This window comes from Peromyscus californicus, unplaced genomic scaffold (genome assembly GCF_007827085.1).
Source record: "Peromyscus californicus insignis strain IS unplaced genomic scaffold, ASM782708v3 Scaffold_9__1_contigs__length_137607984, whole genome shotgun sequence".
NCBI lineage: Eukaryota > Metazoa > Chordata > Mammalia > Rodentia > Cricetidae > Peromyscus > Peromyscus californicus.
Genome location: NW_026294617.1, coordinates 132,693,419 through 132,717,252, shown reverse-complemented (window position 1 = coordinate 132,717,252; position 23,834 = coordinate 132,693,419). Strand labels below are relative to the sequence as shown.

The following is a 23,834-nucleotide window of genomic DNA, read 5'->3' as shown; positions in this document are numbered from 1 at the left end:
CTCGAAAAACCAAAAAAAAAAAAAAAAAAAAAAAAAAAAAAAAAAAAAAAAATTTATTACAGAGGGGAAGGAGGTGAAGGGAGGGCCCTGGGTTTTGTCTACAAAGCCAGACCTTTCAGATACCTCTGAGGTTTCCATAGTGGGTCTTAAACTGGTGACCGCTGCACTCAGCATCCTGATCCAGTCTTCCTTCCTAGCACGTGTATTTTATTAAGAAGTGGAGAGCTTTGTTTCAGTAATCCTAAGATACAGAGCACAGAACAAGTGTCTCACAACTTTGAAAGGCTCTTCTGTTACCAGAGTTATTCAGCCTCAACTCGTGACATGTGACATTGAAGATTAAATAAGCCTGTGGTGAGGGTATATTCTATTCATGGTAAAGTACTCTGTGGTATCCCTATCTTCTTTTCTAAATATGGCCATAGCTGCTGCCCTCTTTAACAGTTTTGACAACCAAAAAGACAATACAATCCCAAGATGAGAATTAAGAACCAATGATTTAGAGGGAGATTAAAAGATTCATTAACTAAATTAATTTTTTAATACAAGTTGTCTTTCTATTTGTACAAATGAATTGACTAAGGATTGCATTTTTCCCAAATGGGAGTTTGTCAAGAAAGTAATAAGAGATTCTTTGAAGAAGAAGGAAAAAATATCCAAGAGAAGAAAATCCTATTTTCGGGCATACTTAACTATAATTTCCAAGTAATGATGACTTTTTAAAACAGTGTTTAATAGTGGACCCTTACTTTAACTAAACATTTACATTCACAAATTGGAGTAATCACTAACATACAAATAGTATCTTCCTTCAGCTCTTACATGAGACAGCTTGATTTTCTGGAGTACCTACTCTCCCAAGCCTGAGTTAGCTGTCTCCAGTACATTCTTCCATAATCACGATATGAATCATTGGTTCATCTCTGCACTCATTTTATGTTGGGGCTCACAATCTCCAATCTCTGTGTGTTCAGTGATAAGACAGATGAGTAAATAAATGAATGTTAGCTAACAAGGCCAACAATGATGGAGACCAACACCGAGACTCAGTGCTTCCAAGATACTCAAGAGAGGTCAGAGACAGGGACACTGTGTGGCAGGAGCACTCCGGGTCTGCCCCAGCTCAGCCTTGGATGTGGTCCCCATTGCACTGCACCGTGACAGCCCACTGTGGCAAGTGCTGCACCCCTCCTCTGTGTGTTACAGTGAAAAGAACGACAAGGGCCTGACCATGAAATGGGACTCAGGGCGTAGCTTGTTGTGTTCAGAAAAACATCTGGAGTTAGTAGACCCAAGTTCAAATCCTGTCCCTGGCTCAATCTATGGAGCTCTCTTTGTGATCTGAAACGCCCATAGGGATGGCTGAGAAGCAGTGTCTAGGGACTGAAACCTGCGAGAAAATGACTTCAGGTGACACCTTCTGAAGTAAAAGGCAGAAGCAAGACTGGGGAGGGGCGATCACAATGCAGACCCGATCAGACCTGCACTAGCCTTGAGGGAGTGCAGAGCAGCCCGCACCACTGCAGGAGGAGGGCCGGCTCTTTAGCACCATAACACATCCCAGAAGATCGGAAAATGAAGGCAAGGACTGAGAGGAAGTGCTCTGATCAAAGAAAGTTGTGGTGCTTTCTGAATGGAGAAAGACAGGGTTTGTTTGTTTGTGTATTTGTTGGTTCTCTCTTTTCCTTGTGGTTCATTGACCACCAGGCTACAAGGAGAAAGGAAAGCGGAGGTAGCGTGCAGATCTTTGTAAGGCCTGTGAGTACAATGAAAATAGCCTGCAGGGAGTCTGTTTGGTGTTGTTCCAGAGTGAGGGGAGATATTTAGGATGGGAACAGCAGCTGGCGCATCACCTAATTTGTGTTTGGCAGCATGGTCTTATCATAGAGCTGGGAACACAAAACTTAATTACTTCATGGGTGCCAGGGAGAGAGCATCTGCCGGGATCTGTGTCAAAGGTCATGCTTGAGATCGGTCAGGCATCTGGGCTTAGGCACAGCTTCTTGATAAGGTCAAGCTACCAGACCTAGAGGCACTATCGAGGTAGGGAGGGAGCCCTGATAGAAAGGGAGCCCTCTGTTTTCCGACAAGCTCAGAGAGCTGTCCAGACATAGTGGACTGCAACCTTAAGTGTAGGGTACTCCAACATCTATTTATTTGCTTGTTTTTAGGTGAAACAGAAAGAGCCCAGGTTTCCCAGTTACTTTTTGTTGTTAACACAGTTTAGGGTCATTTGGGAAGAGGGAACCTCCAGTGAAGAATTGCTTCCATCAGAGTGGCCTGTGGTCATATCTGTGAGAAACTGTCTTGATTGATGTTTGATGTGAGAAGGCCTAGCCCACTGTGAGCAGCACCATCCCTAGGCAGTTGGGCTTGGGGTATATAAGAAAGGAAACCTAGCAAGCCAACAAGCAGCATTCCTCCATAGTTCCTGCTTCCAGGTTCCTGCCATGAGTTCCCGTGTAGGTTCCCTCAAAGATGGACTTTAGGAGGAATGCAAACAGCTAACCTGATAAAACCATAGCTGCCCTGGCGTCCAACGTGGTGGCAAGAGTTTCCACCTAAAAACTGAGAAAAAAAAGATTCTAAAACAGAGCTAAAAACAGTTCCTAATTGTCTCTCTCAAATGAGCAGCAGCTGCCTGTTTGAGCTACTTGTGGGTTTCTGGCGTGTGCGCTCAACCTGCAGTTTGGCGGGAATGAGGCCTCTGCAAGTGGCACATTAAGCTGTGTGGTGGATTTAGTCTTTGTTAGTACAAAACAAAAAAAGAGGTTTCTGGGCTACATGCTGCTTTGATAAAAGCATAGACCCACGATAGCTCCCAGAGCTGGTGGAAAACCTACCACCACCATGTTGGGAAGCTGAGGTGGGCGGAGCCAGCAGCCACAGCTGCTGCAGTTTAAAGCAATAGATTCACAATAAGACAGATTCAGATGTAATAGTTTACAATGTGTGTAAAAGATATGTAGGCTTGAAAGAGACAAAAAAAGGTGATATATACAGTTATATAAACAAATACATAGTTTTAAAAAATAAAGTCTTCAAAGAGACAGTAAAATTAATATAAAAAATAAGCCATGTAAAGATGAATATTACACAGAGAATCTGGATTGTGTTTTTGGGAATTTTAACTGCAGAAAAACATTTGATTGTAAAAGCTGTTGAGTTATGCCAAAATGTATATTTTAAAGGTACCTTGACTTCAAAATTTGAAAATAAGGATATGTTGCTTTGGAAAGGAGACTCTGCTTTTGTTCCCACAGAAAGCCAGAGGCTATAGATTTGTTCCAGATTAAGATACATCAGGTTTGACCAGCCAAGGCCCCCTGAAAGGTCTCCGATGACACCATGGCCCAGATGATCCAACATCCAGAACGGTTTCAAGGCAACTGGCTCAGACGGACTACTCCATGATCCTAAAATTTTCTTTGTGTCCCCATAAGATACAGCGCCCCCCTCCAGCAGGAAGTAGTAAGAGAAGCTACGCCCAAATTCTCAAATTATATGTAATTTTACTTTGTTAAGGTTAAAACCTTCCTTTTTGAAAAAAAAAGGGGGGGGAAGTGCTGTAGGATGTTCTGTATGGCAAATGTGTTGCTGATTAGTCAATAAATAAAACACTGATTGGCCATTGGCTAGGCAGGAAGTATAGGCGGGACAAGGAGGAGAATAAAGCTGGGAAGTGGAAGGCTGAGTCAGAGAGACACTGCCAGCCACCACAATGAGAAACAGCATGTGAAGATGCCGGTAAGCCACAAGCCATGTGGCAAGGTATAGATTTATAGAAATGGATTAATTTAAGCTGTAAGAACAGTTAGCAAGAAGCCTGCCATGGCCATACAGTTTGTAACCAATATAAGTCTCTGTGTTTACTTGTTCCAGTTTGAGTGGCTGTGGGACTGGCAGGTGAGAGAGATTTGTCCTGACTGTGGGCCAGGCAGGAAAACTCTAGCTACACTGCCCTGTTTCAAGTAGTTTGCATAAGCATGAGTGCTAATTACATCCTGCTGAGCCAACTTGGAGTCTGCTGGCTGCTCCTGGTGATTGGTGATTCATGACCATCAGAATGCTGGGGGCCAATGAGAAAGAGACAACACAGTTAAGAGAGTCTCTGGCTGCCAATGGGAAATCGGGAGCAGGTATATAGGTTTGCCCTATATATCTACAATAAATGAGTCCACTGCTTGCTTCTCATCTGACTTCTGGTGTCTGTGTTGTTGATGTCATGCCTTCCTACCCCCTCCCCTAAGGGGTGTCTAGATAGGGCAACCTGCAACAATGGACTATGACCAGGAAAAGTAAAATGAAACCCTCTCCTTCCAGTTACTTTGGTCAAGACAACAGAAAAGCAAACTAGACAAACAGGCTTTTCACTCTCCACGGTCTTTAACTTGGTAGAGCAAGTAGGTAGAGGCAAAGATTTGCAGCATAATTGTGCTATTGGAAGATCTTTGCCTAAGTCTTAAACTTTGAAATAACTTTTTACTAAACTTTTATATGTATGTACCTGACAATGTTAAGACATTAACTTAGTTTTTAGCTATGGAATTTTATTATATTAGTTAATTTGAAATTATGAGATGAAGTCCATAAATGATCCATCTTATAAAGATTCCTCTTTTCTGCCATTCTATGTATCCATATGCCAAGTACTACAGACATTGAGACTATGTACTCATTTATTCATTCATGATTCATTTATTTATTGAAACAGAGACTGGCCTCAGCCTCCTAACTACTGACATTACAAGCACACACCACCATGCTTTGTTTGAGTTCTTACTTTAATAGAGGCTTGAACACAGAGAACTTTGTGTTTCTACCAACATCTGGGGGGGGGGGGGGGGTTGTGAATACATGACCTGTCACATCACCCTTGTATTTTCTGAACCAAGTTAAGACAAATACTGATCTGTTCTGGATGTATCCCATGATGCTGTTTTATTAAGAAGAAATAATTGTGTAACTACCATGAAAGCCCAGCAAGTTGTGGTTTGTTTTATACTGGTTATATTTTTATCTTAGAAGAAATATTTCATCTTCATTCTTAAAAAAAAAATTAAACCTTCATACTCTTCCTATAAGATTTTTACCTCTTTGGGGGTTAATCTTAGTTACTGGGAAGTCATATTTGTTGGCATGACCTACTTGCAAGATTGATATTATTGCTAAAGCCTTGCCCCAGGCAAGTGCTCTTTCCACCTTTCACAGTTGTGTGGTAAGGGTTGATGCTGCTGCTCTATCCTGCCATTTGTTCCTACATCGAAGCCACCTGAGCCGTTCTGCTCACTAATACAAGCTTGAGCCAGAAGCCACACTCGGGCTTTCTTTGAGCATCTGAGCCTCACCCAAGCAAAGAATCAACAACATCTTGTGCACAGCTTCCCCACCTGCTATTAGTGGGAAAAAAACACTCAAATTGTATCTCATTACAGGATAGCCCGGAGCTGATCACTTCCCTGTTGCACAGTGGAGCAGATGTCCAGCAAGTGGGGTATGGTGGCCTTACAGCCCTCCACATTGCTGCAATAGCTGGTCACCCAGAGGTGAGTCTTGCCTCCCTCATCTGAGAAGAAAAAAATGTGGCCTTCCTGTCTTTTCTAACTGTTCTTGGTTGTTTGAAACCCTGGCTTTTCAGATCCTAGGAACTGTTTTATATTTTATTTAACTACTGGACATGCTCGTTTACTCTGACAGTAAAATTTAGCTATATAAATGTGATTTTATACTGAGTTCAGCTCATTATATAACAATGTTCTGAACCATCAATTAATATTAAGATGTCTGGATATAAGAGGTGTTGTGCAGTGGTTGAGAGCAAACGCTTTGGATTCAGGCAGCTCAGCCTCCACAGTTTTCTCTTCTAACTTTGAGGAAGTTACTGACTCTCATGACCTGCTTTATTTGGAAAACAGTAATAGAGGATTGGGATATAGCTCAGTGGTTGAATATTGCCTTACACATGCAAGGTCCTGGGTTCAACTCCTGAAAAATGACTATAGGCTCATTACAATGTTTAATTAAATTTTCCACACAACACTCTGGAGATTGCTTCCTACAGAGTGAAGAGATGCAAGTCTCTTTTCTAGTCTATTCACTTCTACATCACGTGCAGAAACATGTATTAACACAAATCATACCCCAGACTGTCTGAGTGCTGGTTGGCAGTGCTATGACAGCAGACACAGTCCTCCATTTCTGTGCTGCAGAGCTGTAAACAAGAAGTCAGACAACGAAGAAAAGAAAATGTTATACAATTTGAATTACCAGTGAGGACTATAGAATGATAAAGTGAGAAATGGGAATCATTTACATAAGCTCTACGTCAAAGGGTCTGAAGGATGGTGATACTGAGCCAGAGGCCAGAGGCAGCCTTGACAGTGGAAGAGCACTAGCTGGAGAGCTAATACATGCAAAGGCTCAGAGGAGCAGGAGGAACCACGGGAACCACCGGGCCTGTGTTGGGTGCAGCGTCAGAGAAAGTCTTGAGAACATATCCAGATCTCATCTTAACTTTGTCAAAGTATTAAATTTTAAACAGACTACTGTGACAATATTGGTTAACTTTACAAATACTCATGAGTAGTTTTTATTGTCCCTGCTAAATTAGATATCATATCATGTCTCCTGAGAGAAATTGTCTTACAGTCACAGACCCCCTGGGTAAAGATCTGTCTGGAATCCTGGCCATTGTTTTCAAGGCCCCACTGTTTTCATAGTCTGCTAAGACATGCCAGACTGGGAAACTCATTGAAGTAATAAAGATGCTTTCCACCTCCTTATTAAATAGTTAAAATTATCACCTTCCACATTAAACTGCACCTTTTTCCAGGAACACACAATCCCTCAACCAAGTGTGAACAGAGACACAAATAAAACCATATATAACATCTATGGAATACATTTGAGCCGTATCTCCTAACAATGCCACTCAATAGGTCCTCACATTTAAGTCTCTTGTTGAGAACAAAAGAATTTCCTTTATGTTATTCTTTCTCAATACTATAAAACCTTACTCACTACAAAATTAATCCAGGGATACAGATATATTGTAAATATACAGAGTTGCTTTGCACTACTTACAGGGAGAGACAAAAATCTCAGTAAATTTGCTTAAATGCATTTTCTTCTCCTGCATAAAAAAAAATTCAACTAAAGCCATAAACATTAAAAAATCTGAGTAGGAGAACTGGGGAATGGAGGCTGTACTCCCATGAAAGTCCAAACTTTAGTGAGACCATGTATTTGCAAGGGGTCTTTAGCAAGCTGGTCTCTTCACAGTGTGTAGCTAGAGTTTTCCTGCCTGGCCCACAGTCAGGACAAACTCTCTCACACCCGCCAGTCCCACAGCCATTCAGACCCAACCAAGTAAACACAGAGACTTATATTGGTTACAAACTGTATGGCCGTGGCAGGCTTCTTGCTAACTGTTCTTACAGCTTAAATTAATCCATTTCTATTAATCTATACCTTGCCACGTGGCTCGTGGCTTACCGGCATCTTCACATGCTGTTTGTCATCGTGGCGGCTGGCAGTGTCTCTCTCACTCAGCCTTCCACTTCCCAGCTTTATTCTCCTCCTTGTCCCGCCTACACTTCCTGCCTAGCCAATGACCAATCAGTGTTTTAAGAATCCCAAAGACAACACAATCCAGACTCTCTGTGTAATAGTCATCTCTACGTGGCTTATTTTTTATATTAATTTTACTGTCTCTTTAAAGACTTTATTTTTAAAACCATGTATTTGTTTCTATACTGTATATATCACTTTTTTTTAAGCCTACGTATATTTTACACACATTCTAAACTATTACATCTGAATCAGTCTTATTGTGAATCTATTGCTTTAAGCTGCAGCAGCTGTGGCTGCTGGCTCCGCCCTCCTCAGCTTCCCAACATGGTGTGGTACTTTACCACCAGCTCTGGGAGCTATCGTGGGTCTATGCTTTTATCCAAGCAGCGTGTAGCCCAGAAACCTCTTTTGTTTTGTACTAGCAAAGGCTAAATCCACAATGTAGCTTAATGTGCCACTTGCAGAGGCCTCATTCCCTCCATACTGCAGGTCGAGCGCGCACGCCAGCAACCCGCCAGTAGCTCAAACCGGCAGCTGCCGCTCATTTGAGAGAGACAATTAGGAAGCTGTTTTTAGCTCCATTTTAGAATCTTTTTTTTCTCAGTTTTTAGGTGGAAACTCTTGCCACCACGTTGGACACCATTTGTAGCTAGAGTTTTCCTGCCTGGCCCACAGTCAGGACAAACTCTCTCACACCCGCCAGTCCCACAGCCATTCAGACCCAACCAAATAAACACAGAAACTTATATTGGTTACAAACTGTATGGCCGTGGCAGGCTTCTTGCTAACTGTTCTTACAGCTTAAATTAATCCATTTCTATTAATCTATACCTTGCCACGTAGCTCGTGGCTTACCGGCATCTTCACATGCTGTTTGTCATCGTGGCGGCTGGCAGTGTCTCTCTCACTTAGCCTTCCACTTCCCAGCTTTATTCTCCTCCTTGTCCCGCCTACACTTCCTGCCTAGCCAATGGCCAATCAGTGTTTTATTTATTGACTAATCAGCAACACATTTGCCATACAGAACAACTCACAGCAACAGTGTCTTCAAATGGCTGTTTTCTTGGGCTGTAACTCGGACACAGACAGAACATCACACTGATGTCACCTGATCAGGGCAAACTCTACTGAAATTATTTCAGGAAGGTTTCTACCAGTTTTAATTTCTTGGTGTGTTACCCAATTTCCCTCCTTACACAGTGGACAAAGCTTAATGACTCCTATAGTCAATAACCGACTGTTTGTTAAACAGGTTTAGACAGAGCATCTTTGTTCTCTCTTATACCTTACTAATTAAGTTATTGATCAGATAAAAATAATGACGTGAAATGCTACCTACAAACAAAAACAACCCTAAAATCACCATATTCAATTGTAAATTTTTGAGCTGGAAAAATGGCTCAGCAATCCTCTTGGAAAAGTGCTGAGTTCTATTCCCAGCAGCCACATCAGGCAGCCCACAACCACCTGTAACTCCGGCTCCAGGGGATCTGATACCCTATTCTGGCCACCAAAGGCCACACATACTTGACATGAACAACTAGACACATGTGCCATTTACTCACCTAGACAAAAATCAATACAAATTTTAAAAGTATTTTAAAAATGTGAAGTTTGTGGCTTATTCATTTCAGAACTACCAGATGCAGTGAATATTTTCAATATATTCTTCTCTCAGTCCACATGAGAAGGAGTCAGCTGCTCCAGCATGTTGGTTTTGGAATGAGTTTCCAGTGTAGCTGTGCAGTATTCACGTCCTTCAGTGTGGTTTCCCTTCCTGAGTTTTTAGTTAGCCAGAGTCAACTGCAGTCTGGAAACATTACATGAGAAATTCTATAAGTTATTGCTTAAATATCACACCAGTGAATCTCATCAGTGATCTAATTCCCATAAGCCAGAATTAGTTGTACATATTTCCATGTGTGCTTTAAGCCATCACTCCCTGATGACAAAGCTGACATCCATTGTGTCATGTGGTTAGTTCATGAAGCTGAACCTTTACTGAGCAAACATTCAGTCTTAAATAGCAAAAACCCAACTGAGGAACATTACATCTTCTGTGGTATTCAAAAGTGGTTTTCTCATAAGTTAAAGCAGAGAGTCTGTGCTCCCAATTCTTGCGTCCCATGCTGCAGCATCTTCTTTTATTAAAAGTAGAGCCCGTGTCTTGCTGTCTAGGCTTTCGATCTGGAGACTGAGATAGGATAATAGGTTATTCCTCATAATCAGCTTATTTTACAGTCTTACAGGCAAAGCTTCAAGCATGTAAGATTTGTAAGACATGAATTAAGAGAGCCCTAGCGTTCACCAAGACCTTTGACATAGCCTGCATTAGCTACTATTAGACGGTAAGTATTGCTTTGGGCATGAGATAGAAGGATACATGCCAGCAAAGCTTTATGGGCTAATAAAAATGTAAATGAGATGATAATCAGCTTGCTACCCTGGAAAGTGACGAAAGAAGCATTACCTGAGAAATTAGATTCAAAGATTATTGCTAATCAAATCAACCCAAAATGAGACATCCTTTGTAACCAGGTAATGTTTTGTGAAAATCTGCTTCTCTCCCAATTTTCTAGGTGTGAAGATTGATTCATACTCTCAGTCTTCTATACATCCTACAAACAAACATATCACACATACACATATACATACACACACATGTAGACACATATACACATGCATGCACACATATGAACACAAACATATACATGTACACATGTACTTATATACACCTATATGCACACCAACATACACATGCACCCGCACATATACCTATGAACATACATACACAGATATGCACATATATGTACACATACTCACACAGTATGTGATATATCAGCAAAGTGGAAATAATCCTTGTTGATCATGAAGCAGTGGAAAGATCAGTATTCTCTACCAGACCTTTGAATGCTATAGTAGACAGTGAGATCTATCTCCCTCCTATGAAGAATGACTGATTCTGGGGGGCAGGGGTTCCAGGGAATCAGTGATGAAGCATTTGGACCTCTTAAGAACACCATGTGACTTGTTATCCATAGCTCACTCTGGGTCAATGTCTTGACAGCCTTCAGAAAAGCTCTGAGATTGAGACTGAAGAGGGAAGAGTCTAGAGCATCATGGCAGTCTCTCCACAATTATCTCTCATGGCTTCTCTCTTCTAAGGTGTTCCTCAAAAGCATGTGTTACCTCTACTTCCTATTTGTTCTTGCATAATTGTGTATCAGCCAATCATAAAACATGCAGGCTCTCACTTCTGGGGGTTCGCAAAACCTTCTGGAGCTACCCTGAAAAGCAGCGCAGTGGGAACTTTGTAGCATATAAAATGTTTATACCTTTTCCTTTTCCCTATGCACTCAAGATCGCTGGATTCTAACTCTCTTAGCTCCAAACCAAGCAGTGCAATAATTATTATATTTACACACTTTAATTCACTAATGTAAGTCCTCTCTGAAAAGATATACATAGAGTTATCTGGGAAATTTAGAAAAAAAAAAGATAATAACTGGAAACATTGTCCAGAACTTTCCTGAGTGCTCATTTTCTCTGTATTCACAATGATACAATTCTTCTACAATGTTCTGGTTTATCAGAATGCTTACATTCCACTTAATCCTAAAACCTCCTGAAAACTTTTAGGTTCAAGCAGGCAAGACATTGGGAAAGAATCTTTCCTGACTGACAAAGCCTTGCCAATCCAGCACATTGGCTAGATGACCTACCTCCTCTTCCTTTGTAGCTAAGAGCCATCATATTATTTATTTTGCAAGACTTGCTATGAATGAAATTAACTCTTCCCATTTTAATGTTCCCTGCTTTTTATCATACTGTAGTCTCTGTATGCTGTGCCTTCTAAGAATCCTAAGCCTAGAAAAAAGATATTTTTATCACACTGCTGAGTCCCTCTAGCCTGAAGTATCTCTGTCTTCTAATCAACCAGAGCATTTTAGATACCTTTCTGCATAGCTTTAAGTCCACCTGTCTCAGAAGCATGATTGATTTGGTCCTTCATTACATATGTTTTTGAGTATGTGAATGGTATGTTTAAAAAAATCTTCATAAACTTCACAGGTCCTTGGAATATGCTTTTGTATATATTAGATTGTTTTGTTTGTTTGTTTATTTTTCTGCTCTGAAACAGGGGCTATGCTAGGTAGCTGAGGCCAGCTTTGAACTCATGATCTTCCTAACTCAGCCTCCTGGGTGCTGCGATTATAGGCATGCACTACTATGTCTAGCTCTGCAGTAGATTTTTAATAAGTGTTTGCTAAGTGACTAAACTTATGATTACTGAAGTGTTTCAGAAATTATGCAGGATGGGGAAAATTAGTTGTCTCTTCCTTAAAGGCACAAGAGATAGATTATAATGACACTGTTCATGAAGAAAGGAGTGTATAAAATCATAAGCAATTTTCATAAATGCCTTCATACATATTAATCTTTTAAAAAACACAAAATGCAAGTGAATATCACAGTGTGTACAAAGAAAATACTTAAGTGACATTCAGGATGGAACAATTGCAATTCCATATGCTCGTTCCCTCACACAAATATCAATTTGAACAACCATTCATATCAGAAAATACCTTCTCAAAATCTTAGAACTCCAGGAGAGCTGTTATCACATCAGAGTGGAGTGTAGCAATAAAGGAAAGTATGGTGAAGAAGTTAGGGAGACAATTTCATAGAGTGGAGAGAATTATCCCACCCCAAAGCCCAGTCACAGTTAGTACAACATAGGAGAGAGACACTCCATGTAAAAGTGGAATATGGATGGAACATCCTCTTCACAAAAGACCTCAGTGACCTAGTGGTCTGGCAAGCCCCTGTGGTCCCAGGTTCTCATCCTGCCCTGGTGCCAGGCTGTCTTCTCCAAACTTTAGGCTCAAATCCAAGGGGCAGATGAGGCTTCAGAGACTGAGGCTCCATCATTGGCATGGTTTCTAGTCCTACTCCTAACAATACATATTTTAGTCCAAACCTAAAGCCAAACTGTCTCCATTAGCTGAATTTCCAAGTTGAGCCTACATACTAAACTTCTAAACTAACTGAAGATGTAGATCAGATATTGTAAGCCAAGATTCCAGGCTGGCTTTTGGAGATCCAAATTCTAACATCCCTTACCCTATTATAGATCAGGACACCAGGACTGCTCATGGAGACTCAAGGTCTAATTCTACACCAGTTGACTTGGGTTTCAGATCTGGCCCTAAGAAGAAGACACAATATAGACACTTGGGAGCCCAGGCACCAAGTCTGTCTATCTACTGACCTCAGATGCAGCATGCCCATCTAAAGACTAACAGAAATACCCTTTGTGATCTAACCAGAGAGCTGGCCATCCTAGAATCCTTGGGCAGACTGACTGGTAAAGGACTTCACACATGTAAATCAATCTTAAATCCTAGAAGAGATGCTCTGTCTACAAATGTACAAGTATCAACATGAAGTCACAAGGACCACAGATGGTCACAGACTGTGATGCTAGAAAAGCAACAAGATAAAATCTCCATACCAGACACTAAAGAAATGAATATCTACACACTCCCTGATAAGGACCTCAAAATAATCACCTTAATGAAGCTGAGAGTCACATGAGAAGAGGGTTGAACAACCAAACAGAACAGTGAAGCAAAACTAAACTCGAAGTACAAAAAGTTCATCCCAGAAACTCATCCCAAGAGCCAAACAGAAATAAAAGAACTCAAGGAACACAGTGACTGAAGCAAGCAACTTCGCAGAGAACTTCAGCAGCTGAGGGGAAAGACTCTTCACGCTCAGTCAAGTCATTTGGAAGCACCTAGTCAGAGGGAGAAAAAAGAAAAAAGAATGGAAAAGAGAAGAAAATCTACAGTTCTTAAACAGTGCTATGTGTACACCCAGACACGCATAGTGGAAGTCCAAGAGAAAGAGAAAAACAGCCTATTTACAGGAATAATGGCAGGAAACTTCCTAGTCTGGAAAGGAAAAAGAGAATTCCTATCCAAAAAAAAAAGCATATTAAACAGGAAGAGCTGCTAACTCAGAAAATTTAAGACCAAACTCTCAGAAATCAAATGGACGAACGCAGACAACATCAGCAGGAAAGAACATTTCACCTGTGAGGAGCCACCAAAGACAGCACTGCCTCTACACAGGTTCCACACACACAGGGGAAGGCTGCCCGTCAGTACACGGTATTGAGGAAACTATCTATCTACATGTGGAAGGATAGGACTGGACCCTCAGAAACACCTGACATGTGGGCTGGAGAGGCGGCTCAGTAGCTGAAAGCGTCTTCCAGAAACAAGCTTCATCTTCATCACCACATCAGGTGGAGGCTCATAGCCGTGTAAACTCCAGCCCCAGGGAACACAGCATCTCTGGCTCTGCAGGCACCTGCACTCCTGTGCACATACCACAATACAGACACACCACCTGCACAAGTTAAAAATAATATAACAAATCTAACCAAAAAAGAAAGAACTGGGTGACAGATGCTCTTATTGCCAGCACTTTGGAGACAGAGGCAGGTGAATCTCTGAGTTGGAGGCCAACCTGGTCTATAGGGCCAGTTTTAGGACAGCCAGCACTAGACAGAGAAACCTTGTCTTGAAAGACAAAACAACAACAACAAAAAAAAAAAAACAAAACAAAGCATACACACAAATAGTAAAAATCAACTCAAAATAGACTAGACTTAAACTTTAAGATCAAGAACTGAAAAATTACTAGAAGAACACATAGTTAAAATCTTTATGTTATGCTTTTGATATATTCTCAATGTAGAGAGAACAGAATCAAAATTAGAAAATGAAACCACACCTAATTAAAACAGTCAAGAGAAAGAAATTCTTTGTCACAGAAGATATTTGCTAGCCATATACCTGATGGGAAGCTAGAGGCTAATAGCCAAAATTCATAAGGAACTCAATCAACTCCTTAAAGAGCCTATAGATATACCAATTTAAAAATAAGTCAAACATCCAAATAGTTATTTTTAAAAGAAGAAATATAGATGACCAATAAATATGTGAAACTAATGACAAGTATGTAAATTAGCTCAATTGCAATGTCATTATATCACACTGAACATAATAGTTACATTTTGATTGTTACTACACCATAATAAAGCCATAAACTATTTTTAACAAGAATTTATGTTCCTCAAGACAGCAAAAAGGTGTATGTGAGTGGTAGGAGAAGCCAGAGGGAAGCTCATGGCATCATCTGGCACATAGCATGTTTTTAAGAAGAACACAGCAATACATTTTTGAATAATTACATATATTGTATTCATATATAATATGAATTCATATATGTGAATATTGAATATAAGCCCTCGAAGAAGCAGTCAAATAGTTAAGTGGATATCTTTGGAAGAAGCAGTCAAATAGTTAAGTGGATATCTTTGGGGTAAAGAAGTAGAAAAGGGGCCTAGAAAATCCAATTTTTACAATTGACTTTGCAGAGACTTCTGAAGTTTTGAAGTATGGCCCAAGGATGCCCTGAAATTGTCTGTTTGAAATCTACCCCATTTTCCTCCCCTCCTCTAACATACTTTTGACCTGTTTAAAATAGGAGGAAACTTGACGTCATCTGACGATAGATTTTCCCCTAGCTGGGTTTGAATTGATGACCTGACAGTCCCAAGTCTGCCACACCGTGGGGAGCATCGTTCATCTTGTCGGTCTGCACACATCTCTCTGTGACTTGACCGACCTTTTCTCACCTCCACTCTCACCAATAATGTTGTCTCTAGTTTAACATGAGAATCATTCTCCCTGGCATACAATCTGTTCTGCCATGCAGCCTCCTCACTAGCAGCCTGGTATCCATTATAAACTGTCAGAGGAGATAAAGATCTTGAGATTATTTATACATATTCCATTCTTCAATGACCCCACACTTACAGAACAACATTAAATCAATCTGGTCTCTCTTCAAACTTTATATCTTTTCAATGAATAAGTTGCTCAACTAAATACATAACCTTCAGATTAATGATACTGGGAAGGGTGTAAATGTGTTGTTCCAGCAAGGAAATGTCACTGCTTTAGAGAGAAGAGGGTACACCATAATAACTCGGCCTTCTGAAATCTAAAGCACAGTTCTGAGATTACAAAAGGTTGTAGTGAAAGCCCCCAGATTTTCTTTTCAGTTCGATGTCTCATTTTCCCCCAGGTAATGCCTTTAAACTTTTCTAGGCATTGCCAGAAAGTAAGACCTTCTCACGTGCCAGGTAGAGTAGCCACCCAGAACAGGCTGAGCACTCTGAGCACCTGATACACAAGAAACTCAGGGGTATGTTCATGGTACAGTTTTTACCTGATGCAGTTTGCCATTTTACACTTATCTTGCTGATGTGTTAGACTTCTGACTCTGGAATCAATGATGGTGACATTTTAATGTAGATGTTATTAAGACACTGGTACTGGAATCTATTTAATTACAAATGTGAAGTAAGGTCAGAAAGACTTAAAATGCTGAGTTAACTAAATTAGACAAAAATCTAACAATTCCATCAATCTTCAGTAAAGGTTGGGTTCTTTTCTTCTTTTAGCCCCCCCACATGAGTCAATACGTGTTAGCCAATGTGATCCCAAGGAAACAAGAATTGCTAGAGGTTTTCTACACTGGTCTCAAGTAGCATTACAGTCCTAGTAACAAAACCAGCAGGCCACAGGTGTAAGAACAGCCACATGAAGAGAGAGCTCCGAGTTCAGCTCATATAGCTACAGACATCTGACTTGTGACAAAGTTGTCTTAAATGCCATGGGAGAAAAGGCCTCTTCTAACAAAAAGTGCTGACAAAACAGATTTCCACATGTACAGGATGAAATGAAGCCTTATCTCTCTCATCCTAAATGAAAAAGCGATTCAAAATTGATGAAAGACTTTAATTTAAGTCCAGGAACTCTAAACATGCTCAAGAAAAACACTTCAAGGCACAGGAGTAGGCAAGAATTTTCCTACAAGGAATATAATACTTTAGGAAATAAAACCAACAATTGACAGATGGGATTACATAAAATTAAAAAGTTTCTGTGCAACAAAGGAAGTTGCAGAGGGAAAGGGCAGCCTACAGGGCGAGAGGATAACTTTGCTAGCTACACATCTGACAGAGGACTAATATCTAGACCATTCAAAGAACTTAAACCTTAAGAAACCAAGCAATCCTGCCGATAAATGTGCTAATAAAACAAACGGTTCTCAAGAGATGAAATACAAACACCAATAAACACATAAAACAGTGCTCAACATCCTTATTCATCAGAGAAATGCAAATTTAGACATTGAGAGCCCATCTCACCCCAGTCCAAATGGCAGTCATTAAGAAAAGGAGGGAGTCAGAGAGATGGCCCAGTAGTTAAGAGCACTTGCTGCTTTTCCAGAGGAGAGACCTGATTTCCGTGCCCAGCACTCACATCAGTCAATCCACAACCTCTTGTAAAACTCTAGTTCTTGGATGATCTGATAACCTCCTCTGGCCTCTGTGGGCATCTCCACACATGCTGCTGGTACTGTCACTGCAGCTTGGATGAATCCTCACACTCACAACGGAACAGTTTCTGGTTTCCCTGTGATTTCTTTCTTTGTCATTGGATCCTGTACTTTGTACTGCTTAAATACCAAACAGTTTGGGAGTTGCTATATTTTTTTTTATACAACTGATTTCTAACGTGACTCCTCTATGGTCAGAGATTTCAGCTTAAATTAGAACTTCAGAATGGCTTGCGTCTGGACTCAGCATATGGTCAGTTTGGCAGGTGTCCCTCCATAGTTCTGCACTTGCCACCAATGCCCTATTTGCTGAACGTGTTGACCAGGTACTGTTCCACAAATTTCTCCCATCCGTTAAGAGGCAGTGCTTAGGCCCTCCCACTGTGGGACTGGTTGTCCATGTTCCCCTTCGGTTCTCAGTGCTTTGTTTCTATTTTGCGGCTCACGTTAATGAGGTGTACACGATATATTACAGAATTGCTGTGTCTTTCCAGTGACGTTAGATATTAGTCATTATAAAATGGTCGTCTTTATTGCTAGTACCCCTTGCCTGAAAGTCTCCTTTTTCTCCCAGCAGGGTCATGACATGGTAGACATTTCCGTTTGATGCTTTTGTTCCCACATTTCTGTGTTTTTTTTAATTAAGGTTCATCTCTTGCATTTTGTGCATATTATTGTAATTTCTTACTTTTAAAATTTATTATATTTTAATTCTTTAGGAATTTAAAATGTTTCAAGTTATTACTATTTCTAGGTATAGTCAATGTTCTTTTGGTTAAATGTGTACTCAATATTTTCTGTTTGTTCTTATGTCTCTATGATTCTTTGGAATCATTTTGTGTCTGCCCGAAGAATTTCCTCTAATATACCCTTAAATATTTTCTCTCTGGAGCTTCAGAGATGGCTTAGTGCTTAAGAATACTTGCTGCTCTTGCAAAAGACCTCAGGTTGGTTACCAGCACCCACATTGCAGGATCCGACACCCTTGTCAGCTTCCATGGGCACAAAACACACACATAATGCACATATATGCATGCTCATACATACAAAATAAAAACAAATAAAATGCTTTAAAATTATTTCTTTGTGTGCACATATGCTAAACATACACTTTCTGTTCTTGTTAGAAAAATGACAACTTTTACCACCAGATTTTAAAATTTATTTTATGTATATGAGTGTTTGCCTGTATATTTGCATATGCACCAGGTGCTTGCAGTGCCCACACAGGCCAGAAGTGGGCATCAAATCCCTGGGACCTCAATGCCACAAGCTGGGCAACTCACCTGCACTCAGCGTGTGGCAGCTGAATGCACTGCCACAGACGTTTCCCACAGTCCTATATGGGAACCCAGATCCTTAACTTGATAGTGTTTGGAGAGGGAGTCATCATGAAGGAATCATCATGGTGCATGAAGAAGATCCCTACCAGAGCCTGACCATGTTGGCGCCTTGATGCTGGGCTTCTAGACCCACTGTGTGTGTGTGTGTGTGTGTGTGTGTGTGTGTGTGTGTGTGTGTGTGTGTGTGATTACCTTTATCCATGTACTGATCTTTATCCATATCTTTATTCATCTGTGGATGGACAGCTAGGTTGCTTCATATATTAACTATTATGAACAATACTACACTAGGCATGGGGTGCAGAATGTTTTCAATATATTACTTTCATTTATTTTGGATTGGATTTTCTCACAACAAGCCAGTGTAGTCATATTTCTTATGAAGTGCCAAGGGGCTACAAGTGTTTCTATTTCAATAAATAAGTTAGAAGTTTCATGGCCTTTTATGACCTCAAGAGCTACAAAACACCCCCTCTGAACTCTATTAATCAAGGCAATCAAAACTACCTGATTTCAAAGGGAGGAGAAATTTTCTCTGCTTCTCAGTGGTAAGTGTCAAACAAGTTCTTACCATATTTTAAAAGTCTCTATTGTCTGCTGTTTAACTATAAATTATTTATTCTCCAGGGGAAATATACTTACCCATTCCAGACTCATCCAAGAGCCTCACGCCAAATCAGGTTCTTGTCAGGTCCAAGGAAGGTGAGGACCCCAGGGCTTCAATCCTCCATGATGTTGTGTCTCAGTCTGATTCTGAATATACTAAAGAGGCGAGCTGCCTGTCTCTAACTCACCCAGCACACGGGGTGGAACAGGCACAAAACCCACAATGCAACGCCTGTTCTAAAGGCAGAACCCAACCCTGCTGCCACTAAGATCAGTCAGGAAAAACAGATAGGAATAAGGAGTGCTAGGAGACAGGCTTCCCGATCGCTTTCAAACATTGGGAATAAGAATGATAGAATCATCAACTACACACTCTTGAGTATGAGTGCATATCTGATATAAGTAGGCTGTCATGTGCATGCTTCCACTACTGCAGACTGGTGGTGTGCATGCTTCCACTACTGCAGACTGGTGGTGTGCGTGCTTCCACTACTGCAGACTGGTGGTGTGCACGCTTACACTGTTGCAAGCCGGTGGTGTACATGCTTGAACTACTGTAGGCTGATTGTGTGTGTGTGTGTGTGTGTGTGTGTGTGTGTGTGTGTGTGTGTACCATTGCAGATTGGTGGTGTGCATGCTTGCACTGCTGTGCTGTCATGTACATGCTTGCAACATTGCAGGCTGGTGATGTACATGCTTGGACTTCTATAGGCTGGTGGTGTGTATGCTTGAACATTGCTGGCTGGTGGTGTGCATGCTTGCACTACCACAGGTTTGTGTTTTACATGCACATACTACTGCAGACTGGTGGTGTGCATATGTTTTTACTACTGCAGACTGGTGGTGTTCATGTTTATACCACTGCAGGATGATGATGTGCATGCTGCTGGTGGTTAAACACTTTAGCATGCTGTGTATTGTTCCTACTCTTTCAGCTTTGAAGATTAAACCATCTAAACTTTATAGGTGTCATAAATCTAGGCTAGGTCAGATCCTAGACATCTGATTAAACCATCTTATACTGCATTCAGTTTTCCCCTTCCTTCAAATCCTCAAGTCATATTGTAGTTCTGTATTCAACAAGTTTGGTACACAAAAACGGAGGCCTTTCTCTAAATACTGTGTTGACCATGCTTTCCTGTATTTATGACTGTGAGCATACTTTTAGAAAACCACCCCGAAGGTCATAAAAACAATAGAACTTAGAGACTAATCAGAGTCCATTACATATTTCAACTGTTTTCATTTCAGTTCTGAAGGAATCAGAACATGTCTGTCCAGTTTACAAAAGGGCATCAATGTTTCTTCTAATAGTGTCATAAATAAGGCAGCCATCGACAGATTTACTGTTGATGTGTGTTTAATTTAAACGTGTTTCGGAATATAAGAGAAGTGGGGAAAGGGGCCTGCCAGCCCCGGAAAGATGGACGGCCTGGACCTCAACACCACATCACTCTTTTTAAATTAAGATGTGATATTATTCTTTCTGAGTTATATCAGAAGTGGAAAGAGACAGAGTGAGGTCCTGCTCTTCAGAGGAGGAAATACAGCAAGAAAAACCTCTCCTGAATCATGGACTTAATGAAACATGTCAAATGTCTTTGCACTGTAAACATAGCAGTCCTTGCTGAAGTGTGCCGACAGCACAGACGTCCATGTCTCCTGCCCTTGCCAACTGCTTTTTGTGTCTTTATGATAAAATGATGCTCCTAGGAGGTTTATTTTTAGTTACATGATTTACCAATACATCAGCATGATTCTGCTTCTCTTTGCTATTTTGTCCTGTCGTTAATAGGAGTCCAATCTCTCGTAAACTTGGATATCAAGTAGACTTTGACAATCTGGAAAGGCATTTTCTGTTAGATTTGCTCACAGCAGATTATCTTTTCCCCCGTCTGTTGTAAAGTAAAATATAATACATACTAGGTCACCTGTTATTGGGAAATTGTTTCTTGAATATGCCAGCATTTTCTGAACAGTTTTTATTGACTATCTCTTTATTTTTCCCATTGTCCTCATGTTACAGTTGGGAAAATGATGTCACCCTGCTGGATATGGGCACATTCAAAGTGGAGCAAACAGCATATTCAAATTCTCATAGGCCTTGTGGCATAGGGCAACTATTGGCAGGTCTATGTGGCTGGGCTCTAAGGTTTACCTTAGGGTATCTAGGAGACACTGGATATTGGAAGGTAAGCAGAGGGCTTTCTCCATACACTTGTCCATCAGCCGAAGGAGGGGGAACCTGAGATTTGCTATATCACATTAACTGAAAATGGAATTATTTGCTGATCTTAACATTACAGTAAATATACTAAGAATTAGACAAGATATAAGTAAAAATTCCATCTATTTTCCTTCATATTTATTTTCTAACTTTTCTCATTTTGACTTAGGATTTTGTACATTTGTGTCTATTTTGAATTTCTTCACTGTATAACTATCTTTTTGACCAAGCAATTTTGAAGACAAATGGAATTTGTCATAAGTTATGAGAAGCAGAACTCTAAGCAATGTATTGGGAACCCAAGGACATAGTTAGAAAAACAATATTTCTGAAGAACTTCCAGAGAGGGATTGTGGACCATGAGACTTTTCTGAGTGTGAGGAACTAATGCCAAACATATTAAACACTCATTGAACAAGTGTTTCTTGGTGGGCCAGAATCTCAGCTTTCTATGAGATTAAACACTGCCCCTGCCTGACACCAGCTTGGTTTACTTACTGTTGCTGGTAGAGTGGAGCTATGGAACTTCCATTTCTGCATTAGAGCTGCAGACGGATGGGTAGAAGTGATTTCACAGAGGGCAAAGTGTGTCAGGAGAATGCCTGGAGGAGCTTTGAGTGCCAGGATTTCAGGCCCAAACCTCAATAAAGACTGTGCTTGCCCTGGTGTACTGGAACATGCTGTAGTGTAGTTAGTTCTCGAACTCTCTATTTCCAGCCAGAACATTCCTCACACTTGTGTTTGTTCCATAGATACCAGATATAACACAGGATGACTAGCTACAAGTGTCAACATTCTGCTGAGGCAAATTAATACAAGTTTAAATCCCGATTCTGTGTTTTGTTGTTGTGCTACCCTGACAGAATGGCTAGTTCATTGCTTTAGCACCAAAAGTAAGCATCTTTTTCTCTTATACTGTACTAATAAGACTGACTTCTTCTGAAGTTGTAAGTAATGAATATGACTAAGGTTCCAGAGCTATGAGGGACTTAAATCTACATGGTTCTGTTTTCTTTCTGAAGCATAAACATGCTGAGAAAGTATGTATGTGCATTTTAACAGCATTGTACACAAAGAATTTGCTGAGCTTATGACTACCTATAAGATATATATGCTCATTTCTTCCTTACCTATGTAAGCAAGGAGATAGGACATAGAAGATTAGGGGTAAACCAGGTCATTCTAAGAAAGGTAGGAACAGAGGAGATATCAGCAGCAGACCTCTCTTCAAATACTCACACAGAGAGCGAAATACACAGAAGTTTCAATGGATAATAATCAAATCAATAGGTAAGTCACAGGTCCCTCAAAGACACTTGGTTGCAGAGAACTGATCTACTGTGTTTTATGAGGTGAGGCCTCAGAATGATTCTGGCATGACACCGTAATACTCTCACCTTTTCCTTGGACTTTCAGAAAAAGTGAATTCCATGTGTCACTTCATGTGTGAAAAGAAACCAGTGAAAGAAAGACTTTGCATTTCCACATATGGCCTCTGAAAATGTGTGCACCTGATGTTCGTGCACTTACCCCCTTGTTCTACTGAAATGAAACTAGCTCTCATGGAAACCATTTAGTGAAGTCTTGTGCAGGCTGGTATGAAGGAAAGGTGACCAGAAAGCCTGTTTACCTAGAGATTATTCATAAATTGGTAAGGTATATTACTTCTCTTAGGTTTGATATATCTCTTTGGTAGTCTGCTGGATTGTCGTAGCTGATGCTGTCCTGCAAAGATACTAATTATAATCATACAGTAAGGGATACAGCAAAAGGTGAGGGAGGAAATCTGATAACCACTCCTGTGTCTTTAACCACTCCTGTGTCTTGGAGGTAACAGTTTCAGGGGACCAGAGAAATGGAGAGAGGGTGGGGAATGACCCTGGTGGTGCAGCTGTCGTCTAATGACCCTGGTGGTGCAGCTGTCTGTCTAATGACCCTGGTGGTGCAGCTGTCTGTCTAATGACCCTGGTGATGCATCTGTCTAATGACCCTGGTGGTGCAGCTGTCTAATGACCCTGGTGGTGCAGCTGTCTAATGACCCTGGTGGTGCAGCTGTCTAATGACCCTGGTGGTGCAGCTGTCCTCTAATGACCCTGGTGATGCAGCTGTCTAATGACCCTGGTGGTGCAGCTGTCTAATGACCCTGGTGATGCAGCTGTCTAATGACCCCTGGTGATGCAGCTGTCCTCTAATGACCATGGTGGTGCAGCTAATGACCCTGGTGGTACAGCTGTCTAATGACCCTGGTGGTGCAGCTGTCTAATGACCCTGGTGATGCAGCTGTCCAATGACCCTGGTGGTGCAGCTGTCTAATGACCCTGGTGGTGCAGCTGTCTAATGACCCTGGTGGTGCAGCTGTCTAATGACCCTGGTGATGCAGCTGTCCTCTAATGACCCTGGTGGTGCAGCTGTCTAATGACCCTGGTGATGCAGCTGTCTAATGACCCTGGTGGTGCAGCTGTCGTCTAATGACCCTGGTGGTGCAGCTGTCTAATGACCCTGGTGGTGCAGCTGTCGTCTAATGACCCTGGTGGTGCAGCTGTCGTCTAATGACCCTGGTGGTGCAGCTGTCTAATGACCCTGGTGGTGCAGCTGTCTAATGA

At 41.0% G+C, this 23,834-nt stretch overlaps 1 protein-coding gene across 1 annotated transcript in view; it reads left to right on the top strand.

Annotated features, from left to right (window-relative positions):
* The window catches only part of Tnni3k (TNNI3 interacting kinase), a 268,692-nt gene that overhangs the window by 22,495 nt on the left and 222,363 nt on the right, over positions 1–23,834 (top strand). Inside the window, exon 5 of the mRNA XM_052730298.1 lies at positions 5,436–5,546. Within this exon, the coding sequence (XP_052586258.1) occupies positions 5,436–5,546 (111 nt within the window). The remainder of the gene's footprint in view (positions 1–5,435; positions 5,547–23,834) is intronic.